We start from the raw sequence: 15,992 nt of genomic DNA, 5'->3' as shown, positions 1-15,992 counted from the left end.
CTAGTAACGAAACATACGAGTAACGAAATTATTTGGGCAGTAACGTTTCGTTACTCGTTACTGAAGTGAATACCCGCATTTAAGTAACGAATACATACGGTTTCCTACAGCTCTACTAATGAGGGGTTAACTGCTATTATATTAGACTTTGATAAAGACTAGGGAGAGAAAAAATGCTAATTATTATATAAAATAGTACCTATGAGTACGATGTAAACTTTTATACCTAAGAAAACGTAAAGATATAGTGACAGTGAGTGCAGTTTTTTTTTTATCAGAAAACCAGTCGCTTGACTATTATATGTAATTTAATATTAAAAAAAATAAATTGCACGACTGGGGTCGCACGTACTTGCTCTTATGCTTAAAGTAACTATAATGTTAAAGCTTTTTATTCAAGAAATTAAAAATTTGATATTTTGAAGAAATTTCATAAGTAGTATAAAAAAATTAAATCTGTTTTTATAATTAATTAAACTCCGTTTTAAATTATCTTAAAAAAAAAACAAATATGCCATTTTATTTCTTGTATAAAAAGGTATTTTTAGAAAAAATTTTTCGAAAATTGTAGGAGCCGTTTTTTTAAAAAATAGTTTTTTATATATAAAAATTTTTTAACATTTTTCAAAAAAAAAAAGTTGGGATGCCATTTTGAAGAAATAATTAATTTACACGTTAAAACTAAATTTCAAAATTTTTCATTAATCCGTTTTCAAAAAATTGATTTTTCAAAAAAAAATTTTTGAAATATTTTTTAAAAAACCAAAAATACCTTTTTTGAAAATTTTCTAAAATTTTAATATTATCTTTACTTACACACTTTTGTATAAAAATTTTCATTTGAATCGGGTTAATGTTGTACGAGATATTCAGAAACGAAAAAAACCGTTCTATGACAGGTATTTAAAAAGTTGGCTCTTATGTGTTGTACTACACACAAAAATTTTAATCAAAATCGTTAGGGCCGTTTTTGAAAAAAATTAACTTTTCTATTTCCGTTATATGGCAGGTACCGTTAGTTTTGGTCATAAAAAAAAAATTTCAATTTTCCCTCTAGGGAATCACCAAAAACTGCTAACTACCAAGTTTGAAGAAAATCACTTCACTCGTTTAGGCTGCAGCTCCAGATAGAGACAGACGGACAGACAGACAGACAGACAGACAGACAGACAGACAGACAGACAGACAGACAGACAGACAGACAGACAGACAGACAGACAGACAGACAGAATTGCCATTCTCCATCATCGTAATGTCATGTAAAATTGTTATCTCGAGTTCGATTTTTTTTACGAATCCTAAACTTGCCCTATAGTACCTATATCGCAAGTAAAAAGAATATTTGGTACTTGAAATTGTTTTCTTCGTTTCGAATTCGAAAAATATTTAAATTATAATTTTCTTATAACCTTGAGTCAAAGGGACCTACTTAAAAAAAAATCGTGACATTTTGTTGCGAAACCTAGTAAAACCATAAACTTCAAAATTAAATGCACGAATAAGTTCCACGTACAAAATATATTAATACACGCTTTTAAAAGAAAAACTAAAACAAAAATATTAGAATCGTTTTTGTTATGTAGGTAATCAATTTCCAAAAACAATTAATAACAACAACGATGTTTCTCCACCTACATTTTTTTTTTCTTTGAGCAGACTAATTTTTTTAATGTACAAAATCGCAAATATCTAGAATCTCGAAAATCTAGAATTCCGAAAAAGCAAAACCTCGAAAATTCATCTCAAAAATAAAAAAAATCCCAAAAACCCAAAATCCAGAAAGGTCAAAACCGCGAACACTAAATGATTTTAGCACTGAATGATTTGTTTTCCGCATAAATAAAATTCTCCTTAAAGTAAACTTCCAAACTCAGGGAACTATTTATTGATTTTTAAAGCAATGGCATCAGTTACAAAAAAAACTGACTCCTTCAAAAAAAAAAAAAGATGATGAAAAAAGAGCCATAAAATCGTTAATAATAATATTGAATAATTTCAACCTGATTGGCTAAAAAAATAGAAATTAGTGGATCACTCGTTGAAAGAAAAAACCATTTAAAGTTATGAGCGCAAAGATCTTGCGGATAATAATGGTTTACCATCAGTCTCCCAATCCTGGATCGTACAAAAAAGCTTTTGCAAATCATTTTTAATTAGCTTTGGTTGAAATTTAGCCCAAAAAAAATATGTACAACAAATTCACAAGGTATTAGGTACATATTATTTTTGTTTTTTTTTTAGTGCTTTACTTCTTACCTTTAAGCTCAAGATTATTTTTCATATAATTTTGGATATTTTGAATTTTAGGTTTTCGCGATTCTGGGTTTATTAGAATTTTAGATTTTAAGGATTTTGAGTTTTCGGGATTTCGATTTTTGGGACTCTGACCCTAAAAGGTGCTGACTTTTAAAAATATTGTATTTTACGTCATTTAAAATATACTTTCATATCTTAAATAAAATTAAAAAAAAATCGCTTTCATTCGCAAATTATGGTTAAAAAAAATCATTAAAATACTAATATAAGTTAAGTGATTTTACTTAGGCGAAACGTCATTTTGTCTTAGCGACTTTTGATTTTTTCGGGGTAGCTAATTATTTTACTAGGACATTCGATTTACCAGGAAAACCCTTGATTTAATGGAGTGACTCGTGATTTTTGTAGCAGAAATTAATTTTGAAGAGAAACCCAAAGCACTACATAATTTTGATATAGCGCCAATGTTATTTTAATTTTTATCAAAAGTATCACTGATTTCAGCAGCAAAATCGTGGTTTGACCGAGGTGACTCGTGATTTTACCACGAAAACCGATAAGTTAATCACTAGCCAATACCTATGAAAATATCAAGCGTTCCATAAAACTAAATTGAAAATACAATTAAAGTCTTTTAAAAGATTTCCTTATGACGACTTGAATAATTTAAAAGAAAACTTAAGCAGAGCTATAACTTCTACACAAACGTATTCTGAGAAAGGCCTTATGGAAACCTTAAAGAAGTTTATAAAATGTGAAATTTTAATTTTTACCGAATTTGTGTAAATTGAGCCTATCTGTTACACATTAAAGTATCAAATTTACAATTTAAGTTCTACATAAAACCTTTTATGTGACAGTTTACGCAGAGGTAAAAGTAGAGAATAAGATTTTATATTCTACCTAAATATTAAAGATTCGTTTCAGCAAAATGGGTCTTAAACGTTTTCTTTCTCATACAAAAAAAAAATCCTACTCTACCAAATTACAGGAGTATAATATGAAATTAATTAAAAACTGAAACATAAATTTTTAATTTCCTTCATAGTAATGGAAAAAAAAATAAACTGAACCCTGTAGAACATTCATAACTTGCTTTGACAACATAACAGGAACTGTAAGTAAAAAGAACAGAATAAACCCTTTTTTCTCAGTGACCTCAATTATATAAAAAAAAATTTCACATCATGCTGCCCCAGTAGAAAGTAGATACCAGGCCAATTTCATATCAAACAATAAAGTGGAACTGTCAATACTCCCCATGGGAGAATAATCTCATTAAAAGTGCGAAAAAAGTATCTACAAATACAATCTTCTATCTCTCTTCGCACATTAAAGAATACAACAACAACAAAAAGCTTTAATCGAGAACAGTATGAGTGCAGGCAGACTACCTATATCTACATTATATTTACATCTTCTTCACTATACAAATATATAGGCGCTTTAAAATAACTTTTTTTGCCAACTTACCTACCGAATGATTTTTTTTACGATACACACACATACAAACAGTCTCACATCCGGTTACACGTGTTCGCCATTGTAAAACTTATTTCCATTTTTAATTAAAATTGACATTTTGTCCAGTAGCATAGTTGATGTGATATAGATAGAAAAGGAAAAAATAGAGAGATACAAAAGAGATAGGGAGAAGGAAAGTTTAATATATAAATACACAGAGCACAGCAAGTGATTAAAGTTAAGGGAAGTAGTAGGTTATAGTTAAGCCACATACCGTGAAACTACATTTTTTGTATTTTGGATGATGCTTACAACTTTTATATTAAATTCATGATAGCCATAGTTTATTTTTTCATTAATTCTTTTTATTTTGTTGTATTTATATTTGAATAAAGTTTGTTTTTTCTTTCTTCAATTTAATCTTGAAAATTGAGATAAAAAGAACTCTATGGGCTTTTTTAGATGATAAGAAGAAAATTGTATTTTTTTTGTTGAGTAGATCGAACACGATTTCATTATATAAACTTTTATTATAAACTTTTACTAACTTAATTTTCTTTTTTTTTATTACAGGTAACTACCATTTAACTTGGTTAAAGAAGTAATGATGATTTCAATTGGCATACATTTATAAGGTACATTATTAACTTCTTTGAAAATTCAAAATTTTAATCGACTCCACGTAACCTCAATTAAACAGCGAAAATGTTCAAATTCTCATTTCGTCTTTTCAATTGAAAGTGAATTCTTGCCAAAAAATATGAAGTACCAAAATATTAAAATGGTGTGAATTGTGAAAGTTTTCAGATTTTTTGATCTCGTCCAATGTGAGTACCAATCTAGTACAGAGACTAAAAGTATTAGCATGGCTAATTCTTCTTGTTCTTCGTCAAAGTGAATTCTGACATATGTTTGAAGCTGTTTCTTTTCTCGTAGAATCGAATCAATACAGGAAGCTAAAAGTTGAAAATGTAACCTGAGAATTTTTTGAAAGAATTTAAATTTAGCTTCGTGAAGCCAGAAATGCCATCTCAAAATTTTTGAACCAAACTTGTCTAATTCGCTTGTCCAACCAAAATTTTCGTTTGCCCACCCTTCAAAAAAAAATGTAGAGAAAATTCTTTTTTTTTTTTAAGAAGTCTGAAAAATGAAAAATCGTCTAAAAGCTCAAAATTTGGCATAGACGTTTGTCCAACTCGTCTTCTACATACCAAATATTATCGTTTGTCCACCCTTCGTTTAGGAGATATTTAAAAATAGCAACTTTCATATAAAAATCATTTTTTTTTTCTAAAATCCCCAAAAATTATTTTTTTTTTTGTCAAAAATTCAAACGGAGATCGTTTGTCCACCTCGAGAAAATTTTACAAACCAAAAATCATTGCTTGTCCATCTTGCGTTTAGGAGATATTTAAAAAAAAAAACTAATTTTAAAAATTCGTAACAAAGATTACGTATACACCACAGTGTATGTATATATTGAAAATTTCAAAATCCCCACAAATTTTTTTTTTTTTTTTCAAAAATTCAAACGGCAATCGTTTTTAGATCGCAGTTCTGGCTTCACGGAGCTTTTAAATTTGATATTTCATAATATAATGAGGCACTTTGTATCAAATAAAAACATATTTATTTTTCGTCCCAAAAACGTGTGGTTTGCTCACCATTTTGAAAAATGCTTTTTTGGAATGGATTTTTTTGTCTTGCTTTGTAGAATAAAGTATTCCATAATTTTCTATAATTTTGTCTGGGTTAAGGTTCTTCTGAGCAAAAATGTTCCTTTAATAACATTAAAACAGCTCTAAATTTCCTACATTTTGGTATATTAAGTTTTTTTGTGCATCCAAAACTGTTTTAGTTATAACCTCATAAATTCAATATTTTATTTTGTTTTATGAAAAAATAATCATTATTTTCACAAGATAAATACAAAAAAAAAAAACTAAGTACAATTCTGGTCAACAAAATTAAACATTTTTTCTTTGCCTTCTGAATGTTTTAAAAGTGCTTAACTAGAATCTGAAGTCCTCCGTTTACCTTCGTTATAAAATGCATAAAAATACTTTTTTTTTTAAATAAGAATAATATATAAAAAAAGAAAGACTAATGGACTGACTTCGAATTAGAGTTTTCAGAATAGTAGATATACACAATTATAACACAGGTCTACAAGGTTTTTGGTGCCGAGACTATGATATACTTTTCTATAGGTTTTCGGTGTGCTGAGTTCGAATCTGAAGTCAGAAATATCCTATCAGCTCCCGTTTTTGAAATATTACCGTTAGAAAATGAAAAAAAAAAAAGTTTTTTTTACCACTTTTGATGTATAATTTTCAGGTATGCCTTACTAAATATTCCCTTAAGTTATTTTATCAATCTATTTCCCTTTGTTTTGGTATTTTAAGAATTTTTATTTGATTAAACAACAAAATTTGACAAAATTAGTCAAAATGTTATTTCATAAACATGGACAACCCTGCGCCTTAACGAAATTTAACACTTTTTAGGGTTGCCGTTGTTGTGAAGGTAGCCTCGAGAGAACGAAAAAAAAAATTTGCCTCCCTTGAGGCGGGAGGAGGTTCTTTAAAAAAGTGACTTAAAATAAAAAAAAAAAAATCATGTGTGCAATTCACACGTGGTAGAAGTGAAACCTTAAAAAATCATCTTTCTTGCAAAAAAAAAAAAAAATAGAAAAAATCTACCTATTTTTATTCTATCACCTTTAAATCCATGTTTTTTATATGACAACCTAGATAAATTTTATATCATCTGAAAGCTTATTGTCTTAGCTCAAAATATATATATCGATCAAGTCTATGAGATATCTACAAAAAGAGCTAGAATTTTTTGAACTCGATAAATTTCTATCAAAAAAAGCGAACAAAACACGTATTTTTATCTTCTCACGCTATTAAATCCATTTTTTTCCCTAACAACCTATACAAATTTTTACACCATCTGAAAGCTTATTGTCTTAGCTCAATATATATATCGATCAGGTGTATGAGACATCTACAAAAAGAGCTAGAATTTTTTAAACTCGATGAAATTTCATTAAAAAAAGCAAAAAAAAAACATTTATTTTTATGTTCTCATGCTATTAAATCAATTTTTTTGTTTGACAACCTATACAAAATTTTAAACCATGTGAAAGCTTATTGTTTCACCTTGTATAATGATGAATAAATCTTATTTCAAAGATGTCTACAAGAGAAGTTAGAATTTTTTAAAGTCAACCATGTCGAATTTCCAGACTGAGTTTACGGTACTTCCTACACTGGTAGCTGGTCATCGCCAACAGATCTCCACAGGTGTTTTGAGGTATTTTTAATTTTTTTTCAATTTAAGATTGTGTAACTTGTAGAGCACGTAACGTTATGTGTGATATATCAAATAAAAGGTTAGGTTATCAGCATGCGTATTAAAGTTTGTATGTGCACTAGATCAAAAGATATAACGTGTGTTGGAAAAAAACATCTTTTTACCGTTATCTCCGAATTTTGAATATGAAATAAATTGAATTTTTGTACAATTATAATATATTTAATTACCTATCTACAGTACAAATTTCATTCATCTATCTATTAAAACAAAAAAGTTATAACAAGTTAAAGTCGTGTCGCGTTTTCGTTTCATCTTGTTTCAAATCACTACGATACTATAGAAGTTTTCACTTCAAAAATATGAAATTGCCTTTCGTACAATAAAATGTGATACCTTTTAGAAAACTTAGAACTTTGTTAATTTAGAAATAAAAACCTTCCAATATGAGTATCTAGTTTGAAAAAAAAAAAAAAAATTTAAACACAAAATTTCGAAAAATTTATTTTTTTAATAACTAACTTTCAAGCATTTTATTTATATTTTGATAAAATAAGTACGTACATAGGTATAATTAATAAAAATAAGTTCAATTTTTACTGGAATCAAATAGACTTATTTCCAAAAAGCCAAACTTCTCCCAAAGCGTTCTCCAACAAAAACCAACATTGCTACACTCCAGCCAATAGCCAAACAATTCCAAGCAAATTCAAAATGTCGCAAATTCAACGCAACATGCAACGGCTTCTCACCAACACTTCGATCAATATCAATTTCAAAACCAGCCATTGGAGCTTGATAGATGACATCTGCATCCCATTTAAACATTAGGCCAGTTTCCTTGACTCTCATAACGAAATCATTTAAAATACCCTTAAACGGTGAATTGTATGGTAGAATAAAACCAATCAAGCATGTACCAATTACCTCTTGAGCTCTTCGAAATAAAGGCTTCGTCAAAGATGCTTGCATGTTTATTAGAAAATCACTTCTATCTTTACCAAGTATAAAAGCGTAGCTGGTATTTTTCATAGAATAAAGTTCTTGAAAGAGAATCTTGTGTTCAACTTGAACAAATAAGTTTGTGAAATCTCTAGAATAGCCATCAGGTCTAGCTAAATATTTATAATCAATATTTGAAACTAAAATTGGAAAATTATTATCAATTAAATCTTGCATGGTATTGAATTGTTTTACTTTTATAAAAGCTGTTAAAAATGATGTAAAAAAGATCACATAGATATTGCCAATTATAAAAGAAAAAATAAATATCAGAAGATACAAACGATAAGCAAAAGTAATAGATTTCTCCGAAGATAACATCAGAAAAGCTCGAAATGTATCACTGAAGCTATGCCAAAATTCTAACGGTTTCTCAAGGCATTTATTTAAAAGAACTTTCATCAATGTTATACAAACTAAGGCTAATCCAATGCATATCCATGCAGATAGTGTAAATGGTCTTTTAAAGTATTCATGTGGATTGACGTAGCCATTTATCGGAACCATCATTACCGTATAAATGATCTTTGCCGGATAACTCCAGTCAAGGACATTTTGTGGATGTGCATTAAAACTGATATCAATTAGATTTTCTAAAGTTGCATTGAATAATAAAGGTACGTTAAACTGTGATGAATTTATATTGTAAACAAAAACTTGTCTGTAAGTTGCATTGTGATTCCGAAGAAATGCTGCAAAAAGTTGACCAAAAGAACCTCCAACTTGTTGTTGTCCTTGTTTGTCAGTGTAAGGAAAAGTTCGAGGAATATCCTTTTGAATGATTGTACGAAAGCTAAAGCCATTTAAATTTTTCATTGGTTGCGGAAGAATGTCTTGTTTCTTCAGTTTTATGATTTTATTATCAGCATAAGGAAAGAATGCATATGAAACATTGTCACACTGTCCAAGAATCCTTGTAAATTTCTTCTGCACAAAGAACTTGAAATGTTGCTGAAGGTTAAGAATGTTATCAGATGAAATGATGACAAATTTTCGGACTTGAATTTTTTCAATCAGAACTTCCAAAAGTCGGTCATTATGAAACGACGAATTGTTAAAACCTTGAACTACTAAGATAACGTTGGTGACGTTTTTGTAATTTTTTCCGTCAAGTTCATTAAATATCGACACTGGTACTGAAGGATGTTTTCTCAAAAAGTCACTTAAAAAATTGGTATCAAATTTAATAAAGTATATTATAGCTGAATCACTTTCGGAATGAACCCTTTCAATAAGTTCAGTTAGGACCGAATTTTGAGAATTAACAGGTACCACAAGAAAGTGAAATAAAAGAAAAAATACTTTGAATTTATTCATCAAAGTGCTTATATTTTTGACTGATTTGAACAAAATACATTAAGTAACTAATGTTTTGTGAAAAAGAAGGAACTTAGTTTTTGAGTATAGGCTAAAAGGTAACCTTTGCTGATTGCAAATAAATTGTTCAAAAAGTTTAAATGACTTATTAAAGTTCATAACTTTTAGAAACAATACAAAATATTAAAAGGTTTATAAATGGGTTTTTAAAACAAATTTAATTTCTTAGTAATTTACCAATTAAAAATTAACGATTATGTATTTACTAAACGCAATGGAAAATAAAATATATAATGGCATTGTCATCAACAGAGAATAGAAAAGAAATACTAGAAAAAACAGAAGTGACTCACTATCATTTTTGTATCCCATTTGAAAGTTGGGTACTTTAAGGGCGAGTTGCTGCAAATCAATGGTAATTTGTTCATTGTGAATTAACATTTCAGCTTCAATGAAGAATTAGAGAAATTACATTTCAATTTCGGTAAAGCTTCGGTAAGGTTTCTATGCGTAGAAAAAAAAAGAAAGTTATACAAGTGTTATTTCTTATACTGTTATAATATAAGAATGTCCTTCTTAGGTTATAAAGATGTAGCTTAAAATTGTTGTGCAGAGTTGACACTTAATTTTTATTTTCCGTTTCGAAATAGCTAAGCGTATTTTGTTTTCGCATTCGAGACAAAAAATAATATGCACGAGCCACGACTGGGTTGTACGTTGTACATCATTTGATGTTTGGAATATTAAAGGTTTTTAAAAATTCATAAAAGATTTTAATGAATTTAATAAAAAATAATAATTAAATATTTAGTTTAATGTTTCAAACACATCTCTTTAAATAGTTCTGCCCTCCCAACAAAGAATGTCATTTAATTTCTTGTATGATAAGGAATTTTCAAACCTAAAAAAAAATTGTAGAAATGCCATTAGAAAGAAATTAAAAATCGACATTTAAAAACAAAAATTCATTGGCCGGTTAAGAAAAAAAGTAAACAATTGTACTTTGTTAAAAGTACAAAATGTGGAACCTTGCAAGAATGTCCTTAATTTACTACAACTTTTGCTTTGAACAAAAAAAATTATAAAATTAAACAAAAAAATTCTTCTTTTTTTAAAAGGTGTAAAGTATATTTAAACAAAAGGATTTAACGCCAACTTGCAAAATAGCTTAGCGAACCTTTAGTAATTCTTTTCAATTCAAGCACTCAAACCTAAATCTATGTTTTTTTTTTATATAAATACAAGTACGTCTACAGTTTGTTGGAAATTATTTTTTTTTTATTTTGTTGAAACAAGTAGAAAACTCTTGTATCGTGTTATTCCGGAAACTACTCTTCGCACTAAGTGCAATATATATGCATCACAAATTATAAAAATAAGGATATACGAGTTTATTTGTAGGTATGTTGTGTAGTATGCATAATCTTTGCTTTCATCCAGTTATTCATGATGAAGAAAAAAGACAAAATTAAAGGATTCAAAATTCAAATGTGTATATGTGAAACAGAGTGCAACTCCAGTTGTGTGTTTGTATCTTCTAAAAGTTTATCTCATTTTTTTTTGCAATTTTTTTTTTTGACACCATGTTGGATGCATGAATTGAGTTTTCCATCATATATGTTCATTAAAACTAAAGATCCCACAGGAAGTTCATACGCGTTAAACAATGCGGTTACAGTGATTAGGCCCACCTGAATGCATTTGTTTACAGGTTTTCACATCAAGTTCTCCCTTTTACAAATAAAATTAATCCTTTTGCAAATCAAATTCATCTTAAGTATTAAAAAATACATATTTTTTTTTTGTATTTCTTGCCCTAAATCACATTGTTTGATGTTTTTTTTTTTTTTATTTCATTAAAAATAATATGGAAAATTTGTTTGTATACACAGGAGGTGAATTTGATTTGCAAAAGGATGAAATTGGTTTGCAAATAAATATATTTCATTAAAAAAAGAATTAATAATTTAAAGTTTATAAAAAATCTCCTAAGATCCCCAAAATTGAATTTAAATTTTTGAAAAAAAAAGCAATAACTTTTGGGTATTCTAGAGCACTTTGAAATTTTCAGTAAAAATATTGTTTTTTGAATATCTCCTAAACGGAGGCTAGGAAAACTATGATTTTTGGTTCGTATCCATTTCTCAGAGTGGAAAAACAATATCCTTACAAATTAAATTTATCCTTTTGCAAATCAAATTCACCTTTTGTAATAAAATATTTTTTTTTTTTGTATATCTTGCCCTAAAACTCACATTATTCATTAAAAATAATATAGAAAATTTGTTTGTATGCACAAAAGGTGAATTTGATATGCAAAAGGATAAAATTGGTTTGCAAATGAATAAATTTAATTTAAAAAAGAATTAATTAAGTTTTTATAAAATTTGAGGACTTTTTTTTTGAAATCTAATCAAATAAACCGCATTGTACTATATAATAATTGTAAAGCCTTTCAGCTTGATATCATATACAAATATACGTATGCAAATGCAAACATATTTTCAGAAATGAGAAGATAACATGATTATTCCGTGATAGTTGAATATAAACATCATCGCTCGTCGCAACAAAGGGATGCGAGAGAAAGAGAGAGTTCACTCTTCCTGCACTCAAATATATTTAACATATTTATTTATAAATATAAGTCTGTGTATCATTTAATATTGTTTGCTTTAAATCGATTGATTGAATTTTGTTTTAAGGTTGCCTGCTATAAGGGAGAATCTATTGCGGTGATGATTATGATGATGATGGGCATGGTTATAGAAGAGGGCTTTCGGTGGAACCGTCTGGTGTTGCTCCCTTTTGTATTTATTGAAATGTAAATTTCAATGAAATTATATTATGAAGCATATAGATGAGTGAGAAAAAATCAATATTTTAAATGGAGCAGCAACTCCCCATCACACAAACATACTCATATTGTTGTATAATATTCACCCAAGTGAATATTATTAGAAAACAATATTTCAATAGGAGTTCAGTTCAAATGCCAATTTGAGGTTTTGTTTTTGAATTTTTTTTTTGTTATGGTGAAGGTAATTTTTTCTTAATTTAATAAGTAAGCACGGTGTATAGCAAATGTCAAAGGTATACCATAAATATTGTTTGAAGTTCAATGAAAAGTTAAAACAATTTATTTCAAAATTAATTTATGAACAACGATAAATCAATTCATTATACATAAACAAAATTTTGAAGAAGGGGAAGAATAAAAAGGTTAAAAGAGAAGTGGTTGCAAACAAAAATTGAACTTTGAACATAAAAATGTCAACAAAGTTTTTTTTTTCTGACACAGTTAGTTGATTCTACGTCATTTACGTGATCATGCCTTATGTTAATGAGTTAGACTTGATTTTTTTTGGTAATTTGGGAAGTTTCCTCTAAATCTTTGATGGTGTTTTGTAAATCGGCATTATTAATAGCTTTTTTAAGATGTTCATCTGGAATTTTGAACTTTGGCATTTTTATTTAAGGGCTCGCAAAATATTGTTTTGGTTTTTGAATGCCGATTTTTTGAGAAATTCATTTTAGTACAGTATAAAATAGGAAAAACAAATATTTCCCTTCCTGAATAAGAATCAAAGATCAAAAGAGCTTATAAAAAAATTAGTTTTAAGGTTTTTTTTTCGAGGAAGGAGGTTAAGGTCAGAAAACAGTAAAACAAAAAAATATTTAGTGGAATATAATCACACTAATCTAATGACATCAAAATCACAGAAATACGATTTTTCTAAGAAAAGTTATTGTCGATTTAAGGCAAGGGTGCTTCTGTTTTCACAACAGTAGGTGAAATATAACCGAGTCTCATGATTAAATATGATCCAATGATATAATTCGGGATGAAGGTTTAAGATGAAGCATAATCCATTAAGTTTCAAAAATATATTTTTGCTCAAAAGGTGTTTTTTTTTTCGGATTTCAGGTCTGTGTGGGTAAGGTTTCATAACAGCTTTCATTAATATTGTTTATTTTTTAAATCTTGGTGAAAATAATTTCTTATGTAGGTATAAATACGAAGAATCCTTAGAATCTAATAAGTAATCTTGGTGAAAGGGTGTTTTTTTTTTTAAGAATCGATGAATCGATGGCATACAAAATCGATACCCCAACGAAATTTGATAAAAATGTTTAATTTACGACAGAAAACAAGAATCTTATCGTTCTTTAAAAATATTTTAGGTGAAAGGATTTTTTTTTTTTTTTTTGGGCAATAAGAAAATTCCGCTATAAGCCCCAAAACTCATATAACCCTTACGAGCTTCATTAAAAATGTTGTTTTTGTCATGGGAATTCTGAATAAAATAAGTCTTTAAGGTGTAGAGAAAATGTTGGTTTATTTCAAAAATTAATTAAAAGTAGTGGAACCCCATTGCAATTCAGCAATTAAATATTTCACGTTTGAAATTGGAACCAAGAATCTTAATTGTCTTTAAGGATATTATCGTTCAAAGACTGTTTTTTTTTTATTGAAAAAAAAAAAAAAAAAAAAATAATTTGGTACCCTAATAAATTTCGAAATAACTTTATATTTGGGATTGAAAGTCAGAATAAAGAGACTTCATATATAATAATTTTGGATGAAAGGGTATTTTTTTCTGAGGAGGGAGTAAGCTTTATAATAAGTCCGAAAAAAAAAAACCACTGACTCGTATAGTACCTAAGTTTAAAAACTTTAGTATAAGCGTACAATTTTTTTCATCGAAATAAAAAAAAAAACATTTAGGTAAAAGAGTGTTTTTTTGGCTGAAGGAAACATAAATTTGCTATAAACAACCAGTTTATGAAATGGTAGATAACGGATTGAAAAATATTAACAATTTTGCATTGAGATAGGAGTCGGAAATCTATGGAAGCCATTCAATAATTTTCCATAAAAGGGTGTTTCTTAGAGCAAGGCAATTGTAGAGATTTTGAACGGAAATACTGAGACATAACTTAATTATTTTTTTCTGTAAAATAAAAAGGGTGTACGTTTATTTTGAACACGAGTGTATTAAAAATTCTTACATTACCAAATTGAAACATATTATATAAATACACTGTCATGATTGAAATTTCACTATGATTTCTAAATAAATTCCAACAAAAAAAACTTTATACCATTATATTTCAATTTTTGACTTACAAAAATGTATAATATACAAAGTTTCTTAAAAAATATCATTTATTTTTTGTTTCCATAATAACTAACATACCATCTTATGTAATATGCCATTCAATTCATTCAAAATGAAAAGAATCATTCAATCGTAAAATATTTTTTTTACCATTTTAAATAAGTAAAAAATCCTCTATGTCTTCATATACAAAGTAGAAAAAGATGTAAAATAAAAGAAAAAAGGAAAAAACTATCCATACATCATTCAAAGAACTTGCATACAAAAGCTTCCCTTATATCTTTTGGGATTCAATATAAAAAATGTATATATGCAGTAAAGTCCTGCATTTCTTTCATTTTTCCTTTAGTTCAACTCATATATGTGTTTGAACATGTTAAATAAGAAAAAAAAAGACAAATAAAAGAATTTTTCTTAACAGCGCGAAATCATTAAAAGAAAAAAAAATAGTGCTTCAAGGTTTTCTTCTATTTTTCAGCGTTACATACATTTTTTTTTTTTGTTAATGTCGGCTCCGGACTTTCGGTTAAAATTATATACATATATGAACAACGAACACGAAGAAATAATTGATTCCGTTTAATTGAAACTACAATTTCATTCCTATTCTTAAAAGAAATTCTATCTTTAAAATAACAACAATATTATCAAATTAATCACCGAAATTCTAAGATTTAAAAAATATGTGTTTTTTTAAATAAAAATAATTGATAGATAAGACAAAAAAATTTCATGCTTCTTATTTAATTTTTTTCATTTTTCTATTCATCACTTTTTTTTATTTTTTAATTCTTAATTTTTTAAATTTTTATTTAATATTTTCAATTTTTATTTATTTGCTGTTTGTTATTTTTTTTTTTAATTTTATTTATGTATTTTTATTTTGACCTATTTTTAAAATAAAAAACAAAAAAAAAATTTTAATTAGGTAAATTAAGATAAATTTTAATATTTTAATTTTTCAATTTCTAATTCTTTATTTATTTTTTATTTTGATCAATTTTTTTTAAATAAAAAAATACTGATAAAACAATTTAATTTTTAATTTTTCGTATTCTTTATTTTTTTTTTTTTTTTTTTAATTTATTTTTATATTTAATACTTTCAATTTTTATTTGTTTGTTTGTAATTTGTTATTATTTTATATTTTTTTATTAATCTTTATTTTGTTTTAATCTATTTTTTTTTGTATTTCTTAAATTGTTAATTGTTTTTTAATTTAAATTTGTTTCAATATTTGGGTAATTCCATGAAAAAGTGGACACGAATGTTGAACAAATTATGCAGTCTTTTTTACTTTTTTTATTAGCAAATTACTATTTACAAACGGCAACTCTTTATGCAAGTTGAAAGAAAAGATTCTTTGTTGTATTCCCTTATGAAAAGACATAAAATTCAGGGAGTTTAATAATCTTAAAGCATTTTTATAGCATAAGCTTGCCAACAACAGAAGAATATCACATGAAAATGACGGAAAAACAAGCAAACTGAAAATATGATGAGTCTAAT

At 27.3% G+C, this 15,992-nt stretch overlaps 2 protein-coding genes across 3 annotated transcripts in view; one reads left to right on the top strand and one right to left on the bottom strand.

Moving 5' to 3' along the window:
• LOC129910824 (prominin-like protein) overlaps nt 1-15,992 on the top strand; it is a 168,808-nt gene that overhangs the window by 35,140 nt on the left and 117,676 nt on the right. The window lies entirely within an intron of this gene.
• LOC129910826 (uncharacterized) lies at nt 7,520-8,877 on the bottom strand. 2 transcript variants are annotated; one of them, XR_008771555.1, is made up of 3 exons: nt 8,239-8,877; nt 7,969-8,183; nt 7,520-7,914 (listed from the first exon to the last, which is right to left on the bottom strand). XR_008771555.1 is itself a non-coding variant. In XM_055988399.1 (2 exons), exons 1-2 carry the CDS (start codon nt 8,857-8,859, stop codon nt 7,657-7,659), a joined length of 1,149 nt encoding a protein of 382 aa, XP_055844374.1. In that variant the 5' UTR covers nt 8,860-8,877; the 3' UTR covers nt 7,520-7,656. The 2 variants fall into 2 exon arrangements, 1 of the variants encoding a protein (XP_055844374.1); XM_055988399.1 differs by having other exon boundaries at nt 7,969-8,877.

The sequence above is a fragment of the Episyrphus balteatus genome, chromosome 2 (assembly GCF_945859705.1).
Source record: "Episyrphus balteatus chromosome 2, idEpiBalt1.1, whole genome shotgun sequence".
In the NCBI taxonomy this organism is placed as follows: Eukaryota; Metazoa; Arthropoda; class Insecta; order Diptera; family Syrphidae; genus Episyrphus; species Episyrphus balteatus.
The sequence above is the reverse complement of the archived record's forward strand: the minus strand, read 5'-3'. Positions and strand labels throughout refer to the sequence as shown.